General features: G+C 43.2%; 2 protein-coding genes across 3 annotated transcripts in view; one reads left to right on the top strand and one right to left on the bottom strand.

Annotated features, from left to right (window-relative positions):
• UBR1 (ubiquitin protein ligase E3 component n-recognin 1) overlaps nucleotides 1-2,284 on the bottom strand; it is a 58,685-nt gene extending 56,401 nt beyond the window's left edge. For both annotated transcript variants that reach the window (XM_081881011.1, XM_081881010.1), the window contains exon 1: nucleotides 2,031-2,284. In XM_081881011.1, coding sequence (XP_081737137.1) covers nucleotides 2,031-2,114 — 84 coding nt within the window. In that variant the 5' untranslated portion in view covers nucleotides 2,115-2,284. The remainder of the gene's footprint in view (nucleotides 1-2,030) is intronic.
• A 2,519-nt stretch (nucleotides 2,285-4,803) lies between these two features.
• On the top strand, nucleotides 4,804-25,357 carry TMEM62 (transmembrane protein 62). The gene is made up of 14 exons (XM_081838666.1): nucleotides 4,804-5,259; nucleotides 6,811-6,922; nucleotides 12,094-12,231; nucleotides 13,132-13,177; nucleotides 14,263-14,404; nucleotides 17,884-18,008; nucleotides 18,135-18,257; nucleotides 18,887-19,042; nucleotides 19,560-19,719; nucleotides 21,011-21,124; nucleotides 21,615-21,699; nucleotides 22,146-22,250; nucleotides 23,467-23,585; nucleotides 24,308-25,357. The coding sequence occupies exons 1-14, from the start codon at nucleotides 5,077-5,079 to the stop codon at nucleotides 24,623-24,625; spliced, it is 1,926 nt and encodes a 641-aa protein (XP_081694792.1). The 5' UTR covers nucleotides 4,804-5,076; the 3' UTR covers nucleotides 24,626-25,357.
• Nucleotides 25,358-26,427: the final 1,070 nt, after the last annotated feature.

Below are 26,427 nucleotides of genomic sequence, written 5' to 3' on the forward strand. Positions count from 1 at the left end.
AAGGAGCAGAGCTACTCTAACTCAGAGCTGCCCAAGCTCAGTGCAACAAAAGAACCAATCAGCTTGCACTTCCCATATCCATTCTCCAGCATAAGACATCTGCCAAGGCAACCAAGGCCGTTTCTATTCTAAACACAAGTCTCAACCCAGACTGGAATAGATTCAAATAATTAATATCACCCCAGACCACTTTGAGTGCCTTTCTGTTGATGTTTTCCTTTCCTATATCTGATACATATGATAGTTGATAAAGTTATAGTGCCTTTCAAAAATACATGAATCCGTGTCCAATCATCTCCCGCTCACATGCACTTTAAAGAAATAAACAGAATATATGTGTGTGTGCCCTTCTTATTTGACATGGTAAATTGGACAACACATGTCCCTGGCTGCCTGCAACCCATCTCCCTTTTTGCCAATAAATTAGGTTATGATACTGCCACCTTTCCTGTTGATAAAGATGAAAACATTTGACATGGTATTCACTAAGTTTAGTTGCTCTGGAAGTTCAGACAGCTCAAAAGAGAAAGAAATGGCTGGAACTGGAATGCAGTTTGTTTTGTTTAAATAGAAACTGAAACCAATTTTGAATATGAAAAGTCAATGCTAAACAAGAAGTATATGCACTAACTCAAATAATAATGATCCATTTTAGGTACCTTCTGCTCATTTCTCTATTCCTTATCACTTCAGGCTTCCAGTCCTATCATTTCACTTCTCTTTCTGCACATTTAGGTCTGCCTATCATTCTGCACATTTGGTTATTACCAGTCCACTTTCTTTTTCTATTTCTGGCTTTTTTACACATTAACTCCTTTCCATGAAGAAATCATTTAATGAAAAATCCTGCCAAATTTGTTTCACACTATTTCAAAGAATGTCTTGCCTAGGAACACGACATATAAATTCTGGCTACGCTGTTCCTTTTACTCAGAACAGCATATGCACTTCCTGAAAACCCACTATTTCCTTGAACTGTTGTTTCATACTGTTAAGCTGCAAGTCCTTGGGTTGTCTATGTATTTTGCCTGTTTACGTGTCAATAGCATCAGTATCAACATGTATTAAACTGATGCACTTTTAGAATGACAGTAGACAGAATAAAACCAAAATTAACTATATAAAAAAAACAGTCTGAGCATTGCATTTGTTTATTACACCTTGAAAGTGTTTATGAGATTAAATTAATATATTTAGAAAGGGTTAGGTGCTTTACTAAAACGTTAACTAGAGAACTGGTGGAGGGGGGGAATGGCATTGCTGGTCACCGCACAGGAGCCATTTGTAAATAAACACACACTATCATAAACATATTTAAAAGAACTATGTCATATCAGACCCTGTGAGTTTGATGTGGCTTAATCTTTTCTTCGTCTTATTGTGGCCTAAAAAGAAAAAAACCCAAAACAATCCACTAAGCCCAACCAGAATTAGGAGGAAGAAGGTAAGATCTTTGGACTCAGCCCTCTTCCTTTCCTCTCTGCCAACTTTACAATAACAAAATCTTCTGCCTGATCACAACCACTGCCCTAGATTAAAATCCTCATTTTAACTGGTAGTGCCCTGCCTGTTCGCGGCTCAAGAGAAGATCTTCTCAAGACCGGGAGAGAGGAGGGGACGCTCACATTTAAGACAACAGCTGCGGCTCATAGCAAGTCGCCTGTTTTAGACACCGTAAGGGTCGCGAAGCAAAGGTCCTAATTCTTGCCGGTCATTTAAACGGGAGCATGCATGCTGTGTGGCACACCGTGCAGGTGCCCACTTCCAACACCTGACAGAGGGGCAGAGATTAACCGTTTGCAGAGCAGCGGGCAATTGGGGATTAGCAGGAGCCAGACCCCGAGCGCTTCTGGAGAAGAGCCCCTTCCAGACATGCAAGGAAGCAGCCGGCAGCCCCGTGAATGCGGGCGACGTGGGGCGTTGTTACCCGCGAGGAACAGACGCCCCCCTTCCTACGGCACAAGCCGGCGGGGAGGCTCCGAGCGCCCAGCCCACAGGGCTGCCAAGCCCACGCGGCGGCGGCATCTCACCCTGGCCAACTCGGAGGGTTTCGCCGCGGGGGCAGCGCCTCCCGCTCCAGCCATCCCTCCGGCTCCGTCGCCTGCGTCCGCCATCTTAGGAGACCTGCCAATCTCCAAGCCGAGCCCCGCCGCGGCCCCACCGGAAACCAGCTGCGGGGGGGAGGGGGGAGGAGCGGCGGAGGGGGAGATTCGCCCAAAAAACTTGACCCGACGCCCAGCGCTGGAAACCGAGGCGAATTTGGTCCTGGGCGACGCTGAGCATGCGCGGGAGATCTCACACGCATGCTCAGGAGAACGCTCCTCCACTGCCGGGAGAGGAGGGCGCCGGTGCAGCCACGGCTTGTTAAGCGGGCGGGAGATGCAGAGCGCGAGGAAGTGGCGCTTTTTAGCTCTGTGTTTCATTAGGGAGTCATCTCGGAAAGCTTTTCTGCGACCTGCATAAGCTTCCGTCCGGCACACACATATTTTGAGACAAGGGGGCCAACTTGAATAAAATATGGGGGCCCCACATAAAGCCCCTTCTCCATAATCAATCGCACTCGCACCATTCAATTTGGGGGGGCGACCCCCTCAAATATTTTATTGGGGTAGGGGGCAGTGCCGGATTTATGTAGAAGCTAACCAAGCTATAGCTTAGGGCCCCACTCTCTTGGGGGCCCCAAAAAATTTTAAAGGGAAAAAAAACTTCATTGTATTTCAGTTCAACAATTACTTTGATAAAATACATATTTTGTTGCGTGCAAATGGCTTTAGATACCTATTAGGTCCATAAATTACTGTATAGCATATATTCAACACAAAAAAGAGTGACAATTTGTTGTTGACAAAGGACAGCTGGACATAGAAAGGGCCCCATTACCTTCAGTACCTTAGGGCCTCATCAAACCTGAATCGGGCCCTAGGCCAGTGTCCCTAGGAGTTGCCTATGTTTGAAGGGAAAAGGTCAACTGAACTTAGAATCATAGAATTTGCAGCGTTGGGAGTGACCTCAAGGGCCATCTACTCCAACTCTGGAGTGAAACTAGCCTTTTTTCACCTGGGGCAAAGACCCAGTTTGGCACCCCGCCCCCCATGTCTTACTTTTAAAAGACAGCCCTGTTTAGGGAAGCTTTTAATGTTTAAAAACTCCCTAAATTGGTATAAATAATAAAATGATGATGATGATGATTAGAAGTGAGGTTACAGGGAACCAGGCAGAGGGCCTTCTCTGTAGTGGTGCTTGCTCTGTGGAATGCCCTCCCATCAGATGTCAAAGAAATAAACAACTACCCGACTTTTAGAAGACATCTGAAGGCAATCCTGTTTAGGATAGTTTTTAATGTCTGATGTTTTATCATGTTTTTAATATTCTGTTGGGAGCTGCCCAGAGTAGCTGGGGAAACCCAGCCCGATGAGCAGGGTGTAAATAAATTATTATTAAAGGTAAAGGTATCCCTGCCCATACGGGCCAGTCTTGCCAGACTCTAGGGTTGTGCGCTCATCTCACTCTATAGGCTGGGAGCCAGTGCTGTCCGCATACACTTCCGGGTCACGTGGCCAGCGTGGCAAGCTGCATCTGGCGAGCCAGCGCAGCACACGGAAATGCCGTTTACCTTCCCGCTAGTCTACTTGCCTTCCCACTATCTACTTGCACCGGGGGTGCTTTCGAACTGGTAGGTTGGCAGGCGCTGGGACCGAGCGACGGGAGCGCACCCCGCCGCGGGGATTCGAACCGCCGACCTGACGATCGGCAAATTATTATTATTATTATTATTATTATTATTATTATTATTATTCACATTTGTGTGCCCTCACACACACAGGCTGGGAACCTCAATGGTGCCCTTCTGGAGGTTCAACCTGGAAGCTGCAATCCTATACCCATTTACACAAAAGTAGGCTTTATTGAGCTTAATGGGACTTTGCCAAATAAATCTTAACTGTGATGGACTTATGATAGACCAGATTGTGCTGTCAAGAGTTTTGTGACTGGTCTATCCAGCAACTCAAATTGAAGTTACCAGCTACAATCTAGGGGCAATGAGAACTTCACCCACCTCCCTCGTCTTGAAGCTCACAGAGATTTCAAAACTAATTTGTGATGAAGTCTGCTATTCAAATTAAAATACCAGGCATCCTTCAAGAAGCTTTCTAGATTCCAGCTGCTTTGGCACCATATCCTCAAGCCTTCTCCTCTTGCGACATTTACTGCTATTCCTTTAATTTAAACTGATTCACAGCCTGAAGCCATCAAAGCAGTGTACAGCGAGATAATAAAAAAGCGAGCAAACCGTTTCTACAACAGAAAATGTGTTTTTTCCCCTTGCTTTTCAGCGGTATGCTATTGCTCATGGGCTTAGCAGCTGCCTAACCCTAAATCAAGTAAGGTAAAGGGACCCCTGACAGTTAAGTCCAGTCTCGAATGACTCTTGGGTTGCGGTGCTCATCATGTGCCCAGCATGACTAAGCCAAACCCTAAATCAAGTAAATAAATACAAATATTTAACTAAAGGAAATTGTAGAAATATTTTGACAGATTTGTCTGAGCACTGAGGCTCAAAAGGAAGTAATTTTAAACAACTGTTGCTGAGGCATTTCATTCTGAATTTGCACAGGATGTTGGCAGGTGGGTGTCCTGCCCCCTCCCCAAATCCTCGCTGTATGTTGCTGCAAAAGCCCCTGCTGTATGTCCCTGCAAAAGCAGCAGCAGCAGCAGCTGCAGTTCCCCCAAGCGAGGGCTGAGCCCTGATGTCACGTACGGGAGAGCAGCAGCTCCCGCCACTTGGCTTGGGAAAGAAGGCGCGCCCAGGCCGCACGCAGTCCTTTGGACCGGTCCAGCGCGGCTTGCAGCCTAAGCAGCTTCTGCACGGCCCGGCCGGGCGCTTGTTGCTTCACCTCGCGAGCTCTGACGGCGGAGGCGGTTCTCCAATGGAGCCGAGGAAGGGAGGGCCTAACCGAACACGGCGGGGCGGCTGGGCGGCCGCCCTACCCTTCAAGTGGGCCGAGGCGGAAGCGGACGGCTTTTCCCGCCGCGCTCCGTCTCATCAGGGACCGGCGGAGGTTTGCGCTCGCGTGCATGACAGCGAGCTGGTGGAAAATGCTGCGCTTAGCTGCCGGGCTCTTGGCGGCCGCCCTCGCTGCGGTGCTGGTGGGCTGGCGCAGCCCTTCGGGGTCCGAGCAGTTGCGGCGCCAGCCTCGCTCCTTCTCCTCACAGCCGGCGCCCGGATCCGAGGCCAACAACCTCTTCTGGATAATTCAGGCGAGTCGAGCCGAGGCGGAGCCGCCTCGTGACCCTTTCGTGAACTCCGGGGAGACAGTTACAGATAGGTAGCCGTGTTGGTCTGCCATAGTCAAAACAAAATAAAAAAATTCCTTCCAGTAGCACCTTAAAGACCAACTAAGTTTGTTCTTGGTATGAGCTTTCGTGTGCATGCACACTTCTTCAGGTACACTGAAACAGAGTCGTCAACAGGCTCATCACAGCTATCTGCCAATCACCCATTCCCACCACCCTTCTGAGTAATACCCCTCCCCACCTTCTCACTATATAAAAGGGTCTGGTGACTTCTGTTTCAGTGTATCTGAAGAAGTGTGCATGCACACGAAAGCTCATACCAAGAACTAACTTAGTTGGTCTTTAAGGTGCTACTGGAAGGAATTTTTTTATTTTGTTTTGTCTGGGGAGACAGACACGCGGCCCCAGCGCCCCGTGAGAAGGGTGCCCTGCGGAGAAACCGCAGCAGCACTTGGGGTTTAATTCTTAAGGCAAATCATGATCATAACTGTTATAGATGATAACTATCCAACGGTCGCACTGTGTTTTTCACCTATTGTTTTCCTCTTTTCAGAATCGGAGGGGTTAAAGGCACAAATAAACTGGTGTATTGGATGGGGGGGCGGGTAATGCAGGCTGTTGCTGTGAGGCCACTAATGAATGGCAAATAGTTATTCTGATAACTGAGATCAAGAAACTACATTAATGCACAGAGGGGTTAGATTTGCCTGGGCATGGATATGCTTTGTAACAGGCACAAGCCTTGCCAAGTTCTGATAAGTGAGATCAGAAACTGGCATTAATGCATTGAAGGGTCTGACTTGTGGGTTTGTCCACACTTCTGCTTGTCCCATATGGACATCGCCAGGATTTATTTTAGGAGGGACAGGCTTTATGTTGAGGGGGGGAGAACCGAAATATCTGCAATGCAGCCAGTTAGGTATTTCTATTTATTTACCTGGTGGGGGGCAGTTGCCCTCCCTGAACCCCCTGGCTACATCCATGTTGTCCCATGCTTAGAAAACACAGGTCTGAGCAGTTTTCCCTTTGCCCCACCACTTTCCCCCAGAAAACCTGTTCTTTAGTGCTAAATCAGAACAAATGGCAATAAGTAGAAAACCTGATTGCCATTTGTTCTGATTCAGTGATAAACTGCAGGTTTCCCCTGGGAACAGGACAAACAGAAGTGTGGAGAAGTCCTATGTTTGCAATAGTATGCTGTTAGATAGGTATGTTGCATGGGTAGACCTTGCTCTGGTGAGGATATGTCAGGTGAACCTCTGTTCACATGGTGCTAGTACAGCCAGTTTTGCTGGAAATAAAAACTGTAAAAGGCTGTTGATAATTTACATAGCTAATTGATATGAATAAAATAAATCCAAAAGTGCTCGTTGTGAAATTAAGCTGTCAGTGTTTTAACTCTTGTTCAGTGTAGGCAATATTTGGAACTGTTTTTATACACAATTTCCTAAATATGCTATTCTGTAAGCATTTTGCCAGCCTCCTTTTTTTTTTTTTTTTTTTTTTGCCTTGTAGGTATCAGATCTACACATCAGTAAGTTTCAGAGTCCTGAACGAGCTTCTGATTTTGAAAAGTTCTGTGCGGAAACGGTTCCTGTCATTCAACCTGTCCTTACTTTAGTAACAGGTGAGACATCGTCTCCTCATCTCTCACCTCCCACTCTAATTACTTTGTAGAATGCATTATAGTACTTGAGGTTTGGGTTTCTGAGGTCATGAATGTTGGTTGCTGGTCTGGATCTGAAGTAAAAAGTGGTAGCATTGTCATCAGATGTGTGACTAGGGAAGTGTAAGCACAGGGCTGAAGAGTGGAGCAGGGGAGTTGTAACCTAATAAGAGGCTGTTGGATTGGACCAGTGGCCTATCTAGTCCAGCATCCTGTTTTTATAGTGAGCAATCAGATGCCTGCGGGAAAACCACAGCACTCCTCCCAAATGTGGTTTCCAGCATCTGGTATTCAGAAGCATACTGCCTCAGAAAGCTACTTTCTAACACACTTTTAAAGCCAACAGGTTGGTGGCCATCACTGCCTCTTGTGAGAGTGGATTGCATAGTACTGTATAACTATGCATTGTGTGAAGAAGTACTTTCTTTTGTCCGTCCTGATTCTTCCAACATTGAATGCCCATGAGAGGGAGAAAAACTTACACCATTCATAATTTTATACAATTCTCTTACTCACCTTTTCTTCAAACTGAAAAGCCCCGAATGTTGTAGTTTTTCCTCATATGAGAATAACAATTCCTGTGCTCCTCCACCCTCCATCACTTTCCCAGTTCCATCATATGATTGCTTTAATCTTGTAAGAATTCAGCTTCAGTTTGTTTGGGAGCACCATAGAATAGAATCATAGAATCATAGAGTTGGAAGAGACCTCAAGGGCCATTGAGTCCAACCCCCTGCCAAGCAGGAAACACCATCAGAGCACTCCTGACATATGGTTGTCAAGCCTCTGCTTAAAGACCTCCAAAGAAGGAGACTCCACCACACTCCTTGGCAGCAAATTCCACTGTCGAACAGCTCTTACTGTCAGGAAGTTCTTCCTAATGTTTAGGTGGAATCTTCTTTCTTGTAGTTTGGATCCATTGCTCCGTGTCCGCTTCTCTGGAGCAGCAGAAAACAACCTTTCTCCCTCCTCTATGTGACATCCTTTTATATATTTGAACATGGCTATCATATCACCCCTTAACCTCCTCTTCTCCAGGCTAAACATGCCCAGCTCCCTTAGCCGTTCCTCATAAGGCATCATTTCCAGGCCTTTGACCATTTTGGTTGCCCTCCTCTGGACACGTTCCAGTTTGTCAGTGTCCTTCTTGAACTGTGGTGCCCAGAACTGGACACAGTACTCCAGGTGAGGTCTGACCAGAGCAGAATACAGTGGCACTATTACTTCCCTTGATCTAGATGCTATACTCCTATTGATGCAGCCCAGAATTGCATTGGCTTTTTTAGCTGCCGCGTCACACTGTTGGCTCATGTCAGGTTTGTGGTCAACCAAGACTCCTAGATCCTTTTCACATGTACTGCTCTCAAGCCAGGTGTCACCCATCTTGTATTTGTGCCTCTCCTTTTTTTTGCCCAAGTGCAATACTTTACATTTCTCCCTGTTAAAATTCATCTTGTTTGTTTTGGCCCAGTTCTCTAATCTGTCAAGATCGTTTTGAAGTGTGATCCTGTCCTCTGGGGTGTTAGCCACCCCTCCCAGTTTGGTGTCATCTGCAAATTTGATCAGGATACCCTTGAGTCCATCATCCAAGTCGTTGATAAAGACGACCAGGTCTTCCCACTTATACTACTACTTCTTTTTTTATCTCAGAGGCCCTTTTATGAGTCAGCAGTCTTTGGAAGTAGTATGTACAGCTGCTTTAGAGAAAAAGACAGGGGAAACGTGCCCCTGTTGATTCTTCTCAACCTGTCAGTGGCTTTCAATATCATTCACCATGGTATCCTTCTGGAGTTAGGGGTAGGTGGCACCACTTTGCAGTGCAGCCTTCAGTGTGGGATTCCTTAGAGTTCAATTTTATCCCCTAGGCTGTTTAACATCTACATGAAACCACTGAGTGGGATTATCGGGAATATGCTGATGACACACAGCTCTACTTCTCCTTTACATCTGCAGGCATGGCCTGGATCAGAGCCAACAAACTGAAGCTCAATCCAGACAAGACTGAGGCACTATTAGTGGGTGGTTCCCTAGACCAGATGGCTGGGAGGTTGCCTGCTCTTGATGGGGTTACACTCCCTCTGAAGGAGCAGGTACGTAGCTTGGGGGTACTCCTGGATCCCTGGATGTCACTTGAGGCTCAGGTGGCCTCAGCAGGGTAGATTGCCCTTCATCAGCGTCGGCTGGTGGCCCAGCTGCACCTCTGGACAGGGATAGCCTAACTTCTGGTAACTGTTAGGTTAGACTACTTCAAAGTGTTATACAAACGGCTGCCTCTGGCTTGGAAACTACAGCTGCTGCAGAATTTGGCAGCCAGGCCGCTCACTGGGACAAGACAGTTTGAGCATATAACACTGATCCTAGCCTGACAGCACTGACTGCCAATTAGTTTCCAGGTCCAACTCAAAGTGCTGGTTTTGACCTATAAAGCCTGAGACGGCTCAGGACTCCAATACCTCCCCATATGAACCAACCAAGACCCTGTGATCATCATCTGAGGTCCTTCTTTGTGTGCCGCCTCCATGAGCAGTCAGGAGGGTGGCAACACAAGAGAGGGCCTTTTGTGTGGTGGCTCCCCATTTGTGGAATGTTCTCTCCAGGGAGGCTTGCCTGGCGCCTTCATTACATATATTTGTTGTTGTTGTTTAGTCGTGTCCGACTCTTCGTGACCCCATGGACCAGAGCACGCCAGGCACTTCTGTCTTCCACTGCCTCCCACAGTTTGGTCAGACTCATGTTTGTAGCTTCGAGAACACTGTCCAACCATCTCGTCCTCTGTCGTCTCCTTCTTCTTGTGCCCTCCATCTTTCCCAACATCAGGGTCTTTTCCAGGGGGTCTTCTCTTCTCATGAGGTGGCCAAAGTACTGGAGCCTCAGCTTCACGATCTGTCCTTCCAGTGAGCACTCAGGGCTGATTTCCTTCAGAATGGATACGTTTGATCTTCTTGCAGTCCATGGGACTCTCAAGAGTCTCCTCCAGCACCATAATTCAAAAGAATCAATTCTTTGATAATCAATTCAATAATAATAATAATAATAATAATAATAATAATAATAATAATAGTTACAGATAGGTAGCCGTGTTGGTCTGCCATGGTCAAAACAAAATAAAAAAATTCCTTCCAGTAGCACCTTAAAGACCAACTGAGTTATTTCTAGGTATGAGCTTTCGTGTGCATGCACACTTCTTCAGATACACTGAAACAGAAGTCACCGGACCTTTCTAATTATTATTAGAAATAATTTCTAATTATTATTAGAAATAACCTTTATTAATTATTATTAATAATAATAATAATAATAAACCAGTGTTTCCTCTGTTGTGACACCTTCTTGAGAACCCCTACAAAGGCAAGGCTGGCTCCCTCCCTATGCATATTTATGACCCAGGACTTCCTGTTTTAAATCATTACGCTGTTTCATTCTTTGTTTGTTATTCTATTTATATTCCACCCCATCATGTGTGTTTAGGGTTAGAACCATTTCATTGGTATCCATTTCTGTCCCTCAGCAGTTTTACCAGTGCAATCCTAACCATGTTTATTCAGAAGACAATCCTATTAAAATAAATGTGGCTTACGCCCAGATAGGTGGGGTTAGGGTTGCAACCTTAATCTGGATACTAAGAGGAGCAAACTAAAAACAATGTTGGGTTTTGTTTGCATATAATTATATATGTATAACCCTATCCTGAAAATTGCTTTGGCCAGGCAGCAGGATAATGAAAAAAACACAAACATTTGAATAATGAGAATGCAAGGTCAGGACAGATTGTTTCTAAAGGTAGCAATGGCACTGCCCTTGAAATCTTGGCTAGTAGCTTCCTGTAATTACTGGATAGCATAGGACTTACAGGAAGAGTTCTAGAGATAAAGGTTATTTTCTTACCATCCTTGCTTACTTCAGAATTATAAAGATTATGTACTAGTGAAAAGACCGTAATTAGAATGGTACTGCCTTTGCCATGTATGGGAGGTCTGTGAAGGATGTCTTAGACTCCTCCCAGAAAGTCCTAATTTTTACTTTGACTGTCTGCTCTTGGGCTGATGGTCAGTTTTGATCCAACTTCCAAGTGCAGCCATTCTTTCCCCCATGGCTGCCAGTAAAGTTAAAAATAAAGTACACTCATAGGTATATTTGGGATGGCAGCTGATTTCTTTCTATTCTGCTGACTCCACTGTCTCTGGGCAGTTTCCCTCGTAAACCATTACGTTCAGTTTTTAATTCGAGCCGATTCATTTTTATGTCCCTTAAGTAAAATTGAACCTTTCATTCCCTGGGCAGTGGTGCAAAAGTGACCTGTGATATGCGGGGGGGGGGGGGGTGCCTGCTACTGCAGACACTAGCAACTCCAGAATATAAGGCTGGATAAATTAGTACAGGCACACCTGACTGTGTTCCATATTTCGGCCTCCTGGTTTTGCCATACAGAACTATGTCATTGGGGGACAGTGGTATGTTTAAATTCAGGGAGAGTAACCAGTCAGTAATGAAATGAACCATGTCCCTCCCCCCCCCACTTCCTGGTTCTCCAGTAGGCCTTGTAGTAGGACAATTTCCACACCTCCTATCCCTGTCCGTTTGTTCCTCCAGCTTTATAGCTAAATCTTCAGTCATTTGTAAGAGCTGGATCTCAGACAGGTTGGTTAGAGCAAGACTGTGCACATCATTTGCTGTATTAGGAATAACTGACAGTTGGTCACATAGCATATCAAAGTTCTGCTCAAGTGGAGCTAGAGCTGTTCCCCAGTCCAAAGCCAGTATTCCTCCAAGTCTCTGTCCTCCTCCATTGTGGTAGATACTTTCCTGCCTTTGGGGACCTTCATTTTGCTTTTGGCCATGCATCCTCTGAAACCTCAGACAGAGCTCTATTTCTTCCTGAAGAACTAACCTTGCTGTATAAAACTTTTTATTTAGATGCCAGTAGGATCCAGTCTGCTTAGATTTTGTCCCAGGGAGACTGGAGAGGCAGAATTATGCCGCTCACCATACAGAATTAATGGGAACAATTTTAAATTGAGCACAGCTTACTTACATAGCACGACCTTAGATGACCTATTTAATAACAGTACTTTTGTTTATCTGTGATGTTTTTATATGTTTAATGTTCTGTGTCTCTCTTCTTTCATTAACAGGTGATTTGACTGATGCCAAAACAAAAGATAAACTTGGGTCTGATCAGTTTGAGGTGGAATGGCAAACTTACCAGACAATCTTAAAAAGATCTAAAGTCATGGAAAAAACCAAATGGATAGACATAAAAGGGAATCATGGTAAGAAAGATGTGAGACTCTAGAGGTGGGTTTCCCATTTATTCTCCACATATGAAGGACGGTAGGAAGATGCGGGTTACCCATTCTTTTTGCTCCAGGAAGTCTTAATGCAGTAGAATCGTCATTTCAACTGGAAGAGTAGCCACCAATTTTAGTCCCCAATTTTGTTCTCCTCCATCGGCAGTGGCCTTGAACAATTCTCCTGAATATGGTCAAACATTGTCTTGAGTGGCAGTTATCAAAAACTTATCATAGAAGTATTATTCTTTTTTAGAAATCATGTTTATCATATTTACCAATCATATATATGCCAGTAAGACTTGTTTGTTGTCAGTCCTGAAAAAAGTCTTTCTGGAATATTTCTGTGGGTCCATTTGTAGTCTGTCATCTTTGGCACTGGCCAGCCCCCATGTTCTTCTGCAGTTCTTTGGCCCGTTCTTTCTGAAAAAATAGAATCTGGAATCTGGACAGTGTCAGCAACTCCCAGAGACCCAAAGAGATGGCAATACAAACTCCTATGTCATGTTAGTATAATTGTATCTTTATGTGTACTTTAATTGCATGCCTCTTTGAGTGGAAAGCAGGATAAAATATAATTATAAAATAAATGAAATCAATTAGTTTTTGGTTTTGTTCTATAGCAATTTAGGCATTATTCAGTGCCCCATTATTTATAATTATTATTCCAAAACAAAGGCTGTCTCAGCATATGCATTGTAGAGCAAATCTTGCTGTCCTGGTCAAACTGGAATTAAAGCTTTGATAGCTCCCTGGATATCCTTCTGCAATCTCAAGATTCATACTACACTGGGCTTGTCTTAACCTGGACTTATTTTTTCCCGCAGTCTCTTGCTCAATTCTAAATTTGTTTTGAAACGTTGTTTGCCACTTTCATTGCAGATACATTCAACATTCCAGGTCTGGAGAATGTCCGGAACTACTACAGGTATGTCAGTGTACCATGATGTCAGAGACTGGCTGGACTCTGAGGTGTGGTGACTGGATTCTGATGAGTGGGAGAAGGGGGATTGGAGACTGACTTGGAAGAAGGTATCAGTGAAATAGGTGAACCTGTCACAGCCAGGAGACCAGAGTCAGAGGCAGGAGAAGCTGCAGGACTGGAGAGTGAAGGAACGGATGCAGGAGGAGGGAGAGATAGGTCAGGCCGGTGTAGAGTCAAGGGTTTCCACACCTCCTCCTCCTGCCTGCATCTCTCCTGCTCCACTGTCTCCCAGGACCAAAAGAGGATTGAAGAGGGAGGAGCAGAAGGTGAAGGTGAAACACAGGCGGAGTCTGCACCTGCTTGAGCGCAGCTTGGATAGGGAGATACGTAAGCCAAGGTTGGGAGTATCTGCCTCATCAGATGCACTCTCAGAAGTAGCTGAGACACATAGGACTGATGGACATACCTTTCCCTAACTTGTAAGAGTGCTTTTGACAATGAAGAGTTGATTCCTCCCTCTGGACCTTCTTGTCTGACAGCGCTGTGACACAATACTGCATTCAGGAATCCAGAAGGAGAGTCAATTGTGTGTAGGACAGAGAGATTCTGTTTAAACAAGGTATATAAGTGTTAGGAAGAATGACTTCATTAAAGTAGCCTAGAAAATAATTATTTAGGAAGTAGTCATCAGCCCCAGTCTCTGGCTTGCCTGTGTTGTTCCTCCTTCCCTGCTGCCGCTGTTAGGATTTCTGTGCAGCTCTATTCCTCTGTTTTTGCCCTTAGATTCTCTCTTTCCTAGCCACTATTTTGTACCTTTCTGTGTTAAAAGATGGCATAGGTGATGAACTGAGTCAAATGCAGTTTTGTTTCTCCCTCCCTAAGTCTTACTGGGCAGTAGTCAACTAAGCTTTACTCAGAGTAGACCCATTGAAAGTAATGAATAGGACTAAACTAGGTCCATTAATTTCAGTGGGTCTACTCTGAGTAAAGCTTAGTTGAGCACTAGGCAATGTGTGCATTTATTCCTTTTTACATTTCTCTTTCTTCCAGATTTTTCTGACTACAGTATTCCCATCTCATTTTGGTAGGAAATATTCTGCTTGGAAAAAGGACGGCTCCTTCCATTACATCCACAGCACACCTTTTGGCAAATATTCTTTCATCTGTGTGGATGCGACTCTCAATCCAGGCCCCAAGAGACCCTACAATTTCTTTGGGATATTGAAAGCGGTAATGTAAAACACCATGCACTGCAGCCTTAGCTTGTCTTTCTTCTCTGGCTAATAAAATCCTAAGCCTGTGTGTTACACCTGTCTGAAGTCCAAAGTCTGCGGGAAGCCTTTAGAGCAGTAGCTCTCAAACTTTCTTGGGCCTGTGTGATTTCATGAACCCATCCCCAGTGCCCCCTTCCCTACTCCTATAAAAAGCATTATTCAGAATAGCCGTTTGCATGACCCACTAAGGAAGATAAAAACACAATAAAATTCAAAACAGCAACAATTTATTGCACATTTAGTCGAAATCCAATTGAAACTCTTTAGTTTAGTAATCCAACCAAATTTATGAACTTGATCCAGTGTTACCATCATTTCAAAATCTGATTTGCACTTCCAGTGCCCCCCTTGCCTCTTAAAGCCCCCCTAAGTAAACCCCCCCCCCCGGGAGTGGTACAGCCCACTTTGAGAAACACTGCTTTAGAGCAATAGAGGAGTGATTGTGTCTTACGACACTGTCTGTTACTGTTTTGATTTCCTCCTCTTTTCATCCCCTCGAGATGTATATAATATTTATTCAGGTGTGCAGTATTTCCCTATATGGCAAGAAGTTCCAGGAGTACAGTGCTTACTTGGATTTCATTTCTTTTGGAAGGAGGGATCAGTGGTGACTTTCAGCATTTCACAGTATTTGAATTCATTCACAAATATGCAGATTGAGCACAGGTGGAGGCAAACTCACCTGGTACCTTATTTATGAACTTTGCAGTGGCAGCTGAAGATCTTTTTATTCAACTTGTGTTTGTGAGTTTAAAAGAAAAACAATGCCTTAAAAATGTGTTTCATTTTATAATATAAACTGCTAGATGTTTTTATTATTTTATTGTTGCTTTTTCTTTGCTAAAAAGGAAAGTTCATATGCAACATTTTAATATCACCTTTTATTTTAGCCATTTTGATTCATAAATTAAATAATATAAGTATCTTATACTTTATTCTGCAGCTGGCTCGGAGAACATATACTGATGGCAAACCTGAAGAAAATAAATAAACACCCTTTTTCTCTTTCGCAAAGCAATCTTCCAACACAGAGAAGAGAAAACTCTAACCCACAGGCCTAATTAGTCCTGGCACGTATCCCAATTTGGCCCATAAGGCTGTGTTACACACAAATGTCATCCATCTGCCCTGCCCTTGGCATCATATGTGATGTGAGGGGTAGCACAGGTATAGACACAGCTACAAATTAAAATTAGCTCCAGATTGTTTCTTTTCAGGTAGATGGGATCAGCCATGCTAGGAAACTCCTTGCTGATAACTCTCAAGGGGGCTTGTTGTTCTCAGTTTGCAGGAAGATTCAGTTTCCTCCAAAAAGAGCATCTTTCCTTTCCCAAACAGACTTGATAGGCAGTTACAGCAAGCCCCTTTGAAGGTGCAGGGCCTGCGTCAATCAGCATGCATTTAAAACAGGCGTCAGCAACCTTTTTCAGCCATGGGCTGGTCCACCGCCCCTCAGACCATGTGGTGGGCCGGACTACATTTTAGAAAAAAATAATGAACAAATTCTATGTCCCACAAATAACCCAGAGATGCATTTTAAATAAAAGCACACATTCTACTCGTGTAAAAACACCAGGCAGGCCCCACAAATAACCCAGAGACGCATTTTAAATAAAAGCACACATTCTACTCATGTAAAAACATGCTGATTCCTGGACCATCTGTGGGCAGGATTGAGAAGGCAATGAGGCCGCATCCGGCCCCCGGGCCTTAGGTTGCCTACCCCAATTTAAAACAAGGTTGCAGTAAGTGCTGATTGGGGTTGTAGGAATTAAAGATCCAACCCACTGGCCAGATCTAGTCCCCCACCCCTGTTCTAACAGTTGGGCTCCAGTAAGGAAACACCCGCATCTCAGGCTATTAACATTCATGGACAAGTGTTGCCTTAAGGCAAGAATAGGGAACAGTTTTGCCCCATGAGCCACATCCTTATCGAGATTTGGCATGCAGGCAAAATGTGACAGGTAGATGGGGCCATCAGTCCTATCAATGGCATGGGTGTTGCAATGGCATTGTGCAAAGTGCTTAGATGTCATGGCTTCAGACACCTTGCAAGGTGTTGCTAGCAACAGGCGTTATTTTCCTGTTGTTTGGCAGGGGATTCAATGCAGGTTTGGAAAGCTGGGCTGCTTAAACAGAGCAGGATTTAACTCCCACCGATGAGTAAATCCTGCTGCTTTGGCTGCCAATGCAGGATTTAACCCTGTTCACCCCACTCACTGGTGATACAGCTGATGGACAGAGTGACTTGGGGGAAATGACAACGTGTACCAAAATGTGACCCTTTGCAGGCCAAGACTGAAATCCACAGTGTTTTGCAGTAATCTGATAGCAAAACACATATCCATATTAATCTACTGGATCTGGTAATGATAGTTTTCATATATTTTTCCTCTGTTTTTTTACATTTCGGCTGCAGACTGGAATGCTCATTGTCAATTATTTCCATTTGCCTGCACAAACTGTTACGCTTAAATCATAGTTTTGCTTTATATGAAGAATATTGTGGTGGAAGTTGGTGCTAGGGGAGGCATTCTGAGAGTTTCCAGTGGCACTTCTCCCCACCCCCCATGAAAATAACAGGCACTAGCATGGGTAGAGGCAGAGAAGCAGATCCCCACCCGCGATCAAGTAAAACAATAGAAATATTTAACAAACTGACCAATCACATTGGTTCTGCCCCCCTAACAAAGGTCCTGCCCCCCCCAACAAGAATCCTGGCTATGCCCATGGGCAATAGGAACCTGATCTGGATTGGATCCTGTTATGAGGCAAGGCAGTAGAGGAGCTTTGACCCTTTGATCCTTTCTTACATTGCCAAGAAAGGATCAATATTTTGGTAATGCCAATTGTAGGTGTGGTGGGCCAGATTGGGACCACAGCAGGGAGCAAAGACTTATATCCCCGGTACCCTCATGTCTCTGGTCCTCCTCAAGATCAGGTCCCTAGTGCCTATACTATTCTGCTTCCCCGCCCCCATTGTTATGTGGAATGTGGCTTACATGAAACTGAAGCTTATTTATTCAAACGTGCATACTGGCATTTTAATGACAAAAAGAACTTTGAGAAATAATTTGGAAATATCTGCTCACAGTATCCATGCTTTTTAGAGCAGCCATTGATAAATGCCTCTTGCAGCCCAGCCTGATGAATGATTCACTCAAAAGCAAGTCCTGCTCAGTTAAATAAGACTTAGCACCCTAGTGTGTGTACCTAGGACTACATACAGCCTTAATATCCCCTAAACTTTGCATTATGTTTAAGACCTGGTAGCCAACAGAGTGTCTGGGAAAACCCTGCCAGATGGGCAGGGTATAAATAAATTAATAATAATAATAACAATAATAATAATAATAATAATAATAATAATAATAATAATAATAATAATAATAATAACATGCTGCTAAAGCTCTTGTAGTTGCTCTTTCATTTCAGAATAAAATGCAAGAATTGTCTTCACTGGCTGTAGAAAGTAGCGACAGTAACCATTCCATTTGGTTTGGCCATTATCCCACCTCAGCAATTGTCTCTACATCCCCAGGAATACGAACGGCAATGCGGTAATATTTCTTTTCCTTTCTGGTGCAAATGTATTAATGTTTTTCAGCTGCTGTTGTTATTAATTGGCTACAGGTTAGTATTTCTTCTCCAAAATTGACAATAATCCTTCATGTTTCTTCTGTTAGCTCTGCCACAGCATATTTATGTGGGCATTTCCATACGCTGGGTGGTCTGATGCCAGCTCTATATACTCGCCATCATCACGGAACTCTAGAGCTGGAACTGGGAGACTGGAAAGATAGCAGGAAGTAAGAAAATTTGTGCTTTGGCCTTTTTTATAGTACTGTTCTTATAGCAATGTAAAAAGCCGCCCAGAGTGGCTGGGGAAACCCAGCCAGATGGGCGGGGTACAAATAAATTATTATTATTATTATTATTATTATTATTATTATTATTATTATTATCAGTGCCAATGTCATTTTAGCTGATTCAGAATGAATCTCTCCACTGGGATGATGGTGATAAAAATGGATGGCGATTCAAATGTGGGTGAAGGAGAACCAGGCATTGTTAGTGCAGGGGTATGGGAAAGCAATCCAGGGAGGCCACAGTACCTTCATATTGCCAGGATTCAAACTCAGCTTGTTTTTCCACACCCATCTCACAGTTGCATCCAAGCAGCTGTGACAAAAGCAGTACTTTGTGTTTAGAGTTGTCACACTGCTCTATATTGTTATCACTTTTTTGCATGTTTGACAATTCTAGATGAAGAAATTCTGACCGGTGCAAGGCATCAGCTGTGCATCAAAAATGGATTAAGTGGAAGCAGAGGAAATTGGAAAAATCAGTAAAACGTATCACCAGGCAGTATAAATCTTCTGTCCTTAGGATGTTATTTGTTAACCAAAAGTGTACTGTTTTGATTGCTGAACATCAGGTACAGGATCCTTGCTTTTGATCACGATCTCTTCAGCTTTGCTGACCTGAAGTTTGAAGAATGGCCTGTGGTTCTTATCACCAATCCCAAATCATTCCTTTATAGTAGTGCTGCTCATGAACCGCTGCAGAGAATCCTTCACTCCACCCACATCCGGTAATCTGATGTATCTTTGCTACTTCTAAACTTTTTTTAAAAAAAAAATTCTTGCGCAAATGTGACCAGACAGACATTAACACGGCAAATGCTGTCGATTTTGAATGCATTGTAAAAGATGTTCAACAGGCCACATTGTGTGTGCTGTTAAATGGGTTAACAATCTCTTACGTTAACAATAATTTTTAAAAGGAACATCCCGTTCTACAGCAAAGTAGAACAGCAAAGTCAATCCAGTAATTTCTGCCTCACCCACTATAGTATGCCTCAACTGAGAAATCATTTATACCAGGCATCCCCAACCTTCGGCCCTCCAGATGTTTTGGACTACAGTTCCCATCATCCCTGACCACTGGTCCTGTTAGCTAGGGATCGTGGGAATTGTAAGCCAAAACATCTGGAGGGCCGCAGGTCGGAGATGCCTGATTTATACAGTACATGATCATTTTTATTTTACGCTTACAAGTGCTATATCTTAACAAGTTCCATGATATACTGGTTTATTTCTTTTACTTAGAATTTTGGCATTCTCTCCTTCTCCTATCAAGTTTGTCAAGGTCAGCATTGATGGCATTCATCTGGGGAATGCTGTTCATGTTTCTGGACCTCTCTATGTACTGAAATGGGCCCCTCAGAACTACAGGGAAGGGTTTCATCAGATAGAAGTGGCAGTTCAGGTGAGGTCTCTGCTGATGCTTATAAATGTATCATACATTTTATAGCATTCAAACTACTGGGGGGGAAATGTATTTAAGAGCAAGTTGTTGCTTGGAAGAGCAAGGTCAATCCCTGTTCATCCGTGATTACTTATTGATTGATGCCGGGCAAATTATTATTTCTCATCCTCATTAAAATGAAGGCAGTATAAATACCACAGAGTTATTCTAGATGACAGAGAGCAAGAATATATAATGGCTTTTGTGTATTTTATGCTTGCTTTCCCAGTATTTATGACTCTCCCTGGTAGTGTAACCAAAGAAATGGAAGGTGAGGCTATGCAAATAGAAGCAGGGTTATGTCTAATGTCGCAGAAGTTGGAAGTGGATTTAGACGTCCCCCATAATGCTGTAGTTAAGTTTGAAGAACCCCTGGGCCCAGCCCAATGATCTTACTAATTATCAGTTAGGGTCGTGAGCTGTTTAGAGTCCTTTTATGCAAGAGGTAATTCTTATGATCTGGAGATTAGGCTCATTTATTTATTTATTTTAAAAATAAATGCAGAACCATAAAATATCAAGGCAGTGTGCAATAAAATACAGGGGGGGGGCAGGTAAACCCCACCCCACATAATCAATCACAAGACACGTGCACCATTTAAATGGCAATGCCCATCAACGGGGGGGCAGCCCCCTCAAATATTTTATTGGGGGGGGGGCAAAAGAACCTCGGCCCTTAGGAATTGGCTCCTACACTCAGAGCCAAATGCAGCACTGTCGAGTGATATTGCTTTTGTGGCCAGACCCAGAGGCATTCTGGCTGAGGTAAGTTGGTGGCCACTTCAGCCATGTGGCCCAGTGCCCCTCTCAGTACCAGTCCTAAAATAATGAGATACTATTAATAGGTGCCAATGTTGGCAATGGTGGGCACTCTTGAGTCCTTGGGCGTTGGTACTTGCTCAAGAACGCTGGTGTCATCCCTGCTTCATATAGACTCCTTTCAATTTTCTTCTACAACGATCGCCATATCTGGCAAAAAAATAAAATAACTGTGCTTGGGAATACTTTGCAGTGAAGGTGAAATCTATCCACTGCCCACGACATGGGATGCCCAAACCATCACTGGCTGTGATCCCAGGTTCCCTGCAATATGCATACCTGCCCTCCCATTCACATGTGCATGTTTACACACACACCACACCACACCACACCACACCACAGAATGATGGGCTTTTCACTAGTAAAGATGTTGAGTTGTTTTGCTATCACACATTAGAAAGTCTTGTTCATTTCTTTGTGTTCCCATATTTAGGATGCCAGTAATAGGAATGCCACTCGGCTTCATACGTTTGCTATGGAGGAAAACCTCTCCCTCACATTTAACCTTCTGGCATCTTGGGTGCTTCTTACTGACCTCTATGTATTGGTGAGTATTCCAGAGGGGGAAAGAGTGAGTGAGTTATGTGTGGACAGAAGTTTCTTTAACACACTTCGCCAGCAACTGCTTTTTTTGGCAGTTTGCAACAGCCGACAATAAAAAAATAAAGGTAACAAAATCAGCTAAAACAATGTAGAAAATAAAAGGGTACAAAATACACGGGAGCCTTAATGCATCCCAAAGCGTTTTGGGTAAGAAAAGTTTTGCATCCTTTCCAGAGTCCTTGTGGCACTATTTTAAAAGATTAAAATTCATGGAAAACATCACTATGCTGGATTTGACTTTTGCTGTGGGTGCGTGCGATCAGGAGATCCCTCTTGATCCTTTAGTATTTTTTTGGTCTGTTGCCTTCAGTGATTCCCAAATGGTGGTAAATAAATTTTATTCTCCCACCACATTATGAGAGATCAATATTGTGGGGGCTGTGTTTGGCTTACTAAATATATTTTTTTTAAAAATTGTCTTCTTTCTTTTTCAGGTTCGAGTAGTGTTTGTACTAATGGTTGTAGTTCAAATTGCCTTGTTGGTTATTTTCCGGTATCGAGGAAAGCCTACACTTAAAAGTAAGAGAAATACTTTTTCTTGAACACAATTTTGATCCTTCCTTACCTTTCTTCTTTTTCTTTAAGCACCGGTACTTAAAACAAAGCAAATGCACCAGTGTGATTTGCAGATTGATTCTACCCCTGCCCCTTTAAAAAGAATCTAATAACCTCTGTAGGCTGAGTATTCTATTCTTCAAAAGATAGATACCAATGAACAGCTAAATTGTGGTTTGGTTTGAAAATGTCAAACATCTCAAAGACTTCAGGAATACGTGTCCATACATCTTGGATGGATTTTGGGCGCAATCCACCGGGAAGTTTTCTCGCACCACATCCCATTGATTTCAGCGAATGAATCTGTCCTTTGATGGTGCTGTAAATGTATCACTTTGTAAAAAGTTACTGCATTTCTGTTTTTAAAAGTAGGGGACTTCAAGTTAAAAGTTTTTTCTTTTTCTTTTTAGGACCTCTGGGCAGAGCAATGAGGGCTTCTTTTTCTCTTCACATCTTGAGCAAAATCAACTTTTTCTACCACTCATTTCTCCTGTTGAGCTTCTATACTCTTCTGGGTAAGATGCAAGCAGGCACAGCGAGTTCATGGGCATGCCAATAGAGCTTCTAGCTCAAAATCCTCAATTAACTACCGTATTTTTCGCTCTATAAGACACACCAGACCATAAGACGCACCCAGTTTTCGGGGGAGGAAAACAAGAAAAAAAAATATTGGCTATCCCAGAAGCCAGAACAGCAAGAGGGATCGCTGCGCAGCAAAAGCAACATTCCCTCTTGCTGTTCTGGCTTCTGGGACAGCTACACAGCCTGCATTCGTTCCATAGGACGCACACACATTTCCCCTTACTTTTTAGGAGGGGAAAAGTGTGTCTTATAGAGCAAAAAATACGGTAAATAACGGCTTGTTTAACTAAATAACGGCTTGTTGTTTTTAAAAAAACTATGCATTTGCATTCTGTAAAATTTATAATTCAACTCTTAACGTGGGGCAGAAAACATCAAGCTTGCCTGAATAGTGATGACAAATAACTTGTAAATTTCAGGAGATAATTTGTTAGGCATCACATAGGAATGTTTTCATATTTGGCAAGCTACAGGTTTTTGTAAGAGGCATTGAATAACAATCCCAAGATAACTGCGTAATGCTGCTGAGAGGCACCCAGCAAGTCCTTGTGCTACCAGTGCTGCCCAAAACAATGCTAGTTCTTAGAAATTAAACAATGCAGTGCAAGTTGAGCAGTGCTTTTAAAAATGTGCACATTTCAGCCCTTATTGCTACAGTGTACTGTTTTAAGATTTAGCACTTCTAATTTCGCAAAGTTGTTTACAGATTCGGCCACTCTTGAGTGACTTGCCTACAGTCTATGACAGAGGTGGGGCACAACCCAGGTTTCCTAGATCCAAGTCCAGCTTTCTAGTTACTTGATCACAGTCGCACTTAAGAAATGTCTGAAAAAATACTCATCTCCCACCTTTCCTTGTGCAGTTCAAGGAAGCTCACCCACGTCATGCAATGCAATAAAATTAAGGATTCTATTTTCTGCCTAAATTATAAATCTAACAAAATCTAACCTCTAACAATATGTCACTGCTTATCAGTTGCATTATTTACACCAATACCTTACCTGGCTATCTGTTTTTGTTGTCATGACTTGTTTTGACGGATATTGGACAAAAAATTTTTTTCCTTGAGACGGAGATTTGGGGGCTAGGTAGGCTAGATTACAAGTTGTTCTTGTCTCCTTCAGTCTAATGCACTTTTCTTCTCTATAGGGCCCTGGTTTATTGGTGACATTATAGATGGACATCTGGGCGCCTGCTTTTCCTTTGGAGTAATTGTTGATGGCCATTTCTTTGAAGGCAGTACAACCTTCCTTGTTGGAATTATGCAGGTAGGATTCTTAGAAAACTGGTTAACAAATAGCCTCTTGTTTGATGTTTTTTGAAACATCTCATTTGAAAGAAAGGTGGTCAACCTAAATATTTGTTTTGAGGGGAAAATGAATATGCTATGTTTTAAGCAATAAATCTAATAGACTAGGGCATTTTATGTGTTATTATCATAGTTGGAGTTGTTCCTGGAAACTAATAGGAAGCCAGTGTAACTTGCAAACATCAAAGTAACATGCTCCATGAATTGGATCCCAGCTGAAGTTTCCAAACATTTCTTTAAGGGCAGCCTCATGTAAAGCACATTGCAGCAATCCATCATTGTTATCATCATCATCATCCAGCCTGGATGCAAACTAGGCATGTACAACTGTAGCCTGATCTGCCTTTTCCTGGAAAAGGGAGTATTGTAAGGCAACAATCTCTTAACATGTTTTTCAAAATGTCTTTGCATCCCTTCTTGATGGAACTGCTGCATTCTGCAGGAAAGCACCCACTCAGCTGTCCTGTGTGTGTCTTTGGGGGATCACAGAATTGCACAAAATGCAAGGCAAAATGATGGTGGTATTGTCTAGAGACAACTAAGCAGAGTCTGGAATGGTTTCAAATGGGATGGGGGGCCATGTGTTGAGATTCTTCCATTGCAGGGGATTGAAGTAGACGGCCCTTGGGGTCCCTTCCAGCTGAATGATTCTATGGACCTATATCTATTTTGTCTTGGCAGGTGGCATTCTTTAACTTACCATTGATGGCATATACATGTTGGTGTCTATTGCTGCGTTGCCAAGGATATGGCTTTGGCTACTATCTGCGTCATGCCAAACAGTGGCCCATCCACCTCAGTATGGCACTCCTGTTTTTGTGGCAGGTCTATTCCTGCTATTTCCTGTTGAAGACATATGGAACTGTGGCTTTCTTCTTATCTCCACTGAGAATGTGGACTGTGGGCCTAACCCTCTTTCTGGTCTACAGAACCTGGACATTGCAGTCTTCTATGCTGAGAAGCTATATTGTTGAAATGAAGAATGCACAAAGTTCTTAATAGGCTGCTTTTCGGGCAACTGAAGTACCATTTCACTTGAATTGTTAAGTGGTGAAGCTGTGAACTGCAGGTCTGTGTAGATGCTATCTCTGCAGCCTGAACAAGTGAATGTGGAGGCTTGGAGCTGCCCCTAATTTATTTCCGAACTGCGGCATAATAGGGTGTTCAGTTACACAAAGCTGTAAAGGGATCCGTAATGTCTTTCCCAGGAGCTGCTTCCTTATTACATTTGTAATTTTGTTTTGAATTGCTGTCACCTTCATGTTGAATGAAGTTCTCAAATGGAATATTGTAATGGAATACAATTGCTTCTACTTTTCGTTTATATCTGGCGCATAATACCTGTGTTTATATAAGGTGCTCTGGAAGCACACACTGTTATGGATTTGGCCAGAACAATCATATTACTTATATACCCATATGTTGTATTGACCACAGTTTAAAGCACTTTTTTGTTTTTGTTTTGGTTTGGTTTTCTTCACCTTCTGCACTTTTACTTCCCCGCTGAAATTTTAAATGATTTTTTATTTTTTAAAAAAAGAAAGGAAGATGCAAGCTAGAGTCTAGAAGCAAAGCTTCAGGCTGGGAAGCGAGATAGTCAGAGGGATATTTGATTTCTGTTTTAATCCAAGGCTGCTTCTATGGGGGAAGTAAAGCCCTCTTGGGGTGTTCATGCTGTGAACCCCTCCATTATAGGCTCAGGTTGTAAATAAACCATATATCATAAAGACACCACAGTCTCTGCTGTGCCTCATTCCGAAAGGAAACACGAACTCCTCGGTAAGCTCCTAGAAAGTGCAACAATACAAACAATTTCTTCATGTTGCCACAACTTTTATTTGGATATTTAGTGACAAAGCCAGATCTAGACACAACCTGATTCTTTAAGGACAGCATGTCGCCATCTAGAATAGACTGAACTCCACTTCCCTGAGCAAATGCATCACTTATCCGTAGCACCTCTGTCTTGCTAACATTAAGTTTGTGTGTTGGCCCTGATCCAGCTCATCACTGATTTTGCACTTCTGCTACGTCACTTTAATAAGCTGAGAATGAAAACTAGAGTTAGAGGTCATCTGCATGCTAGTGACCCTTCAAACCAAATCACTGAATGACCTATTCAAGCAGCTTCCTATTGAAGTTAAAAAGCCCTGGGAGTTGCTATATTGGGGGGGGGGGGAATTAATCCTGTGAACACTGGCGGAATCTTAATGCATGCTCACTTCGAGGAGTACATGAAATCGTAAATTAAGTGGTATTTCGTACGCAATTTTGAAATAATGCAAACTTCATACACCCCTGGCTCTCCACACATGTACATACAGCACACTAGACATGCAGTCTCAATTCATATATAAACACTCATACATATGTTCTTTTGGCACATTTCCAGCCCTCCAGGAGTGGGGTAAGAGTAGCTGGAAATTGCACCTTTTATTTTGTACAGATCAGTCTATGCAAAACATCCCTCTGGTTGCCCTTTATAAAGCATCTTTCTCAAAATAAAACAGAGCATTCAGACACGTGTCACCTCCAGTCGCAAGGCTAAGCACCACCGCTCTGCCTCCCCCCTGCTTTCTCTTTAAGAGTAAATGACAGCTCCCCTCCCATAGCTCTGGAATGAGGTTAGGGGGAAAATGCTGCCTTTTATCTCTTAGCTCTCTGCTGAGATTAGAAATATAATATCAGTCTTGACTGCTCCATCAAAATCCACTCTTACGAGGCAGTCAGAGGGATGTTTTATCTCCTGAGCAGAAGATAAAGCACTTTGTCTGCTCTTTAAAGATCACACTACAGAACAG

Source organism: Podarcis erhardii (assembly GCF_964252035.2).
Source record: "Podarcis erhardii genome assembly, chromosome: 1".
In the NCBI taxonomy this organism is placed as follows: Eukaryota; Metazoa; Chordata; class Lepidosauria; order Squamata; family Lacertidae; genus Podarcis; species Podarcis erhardii.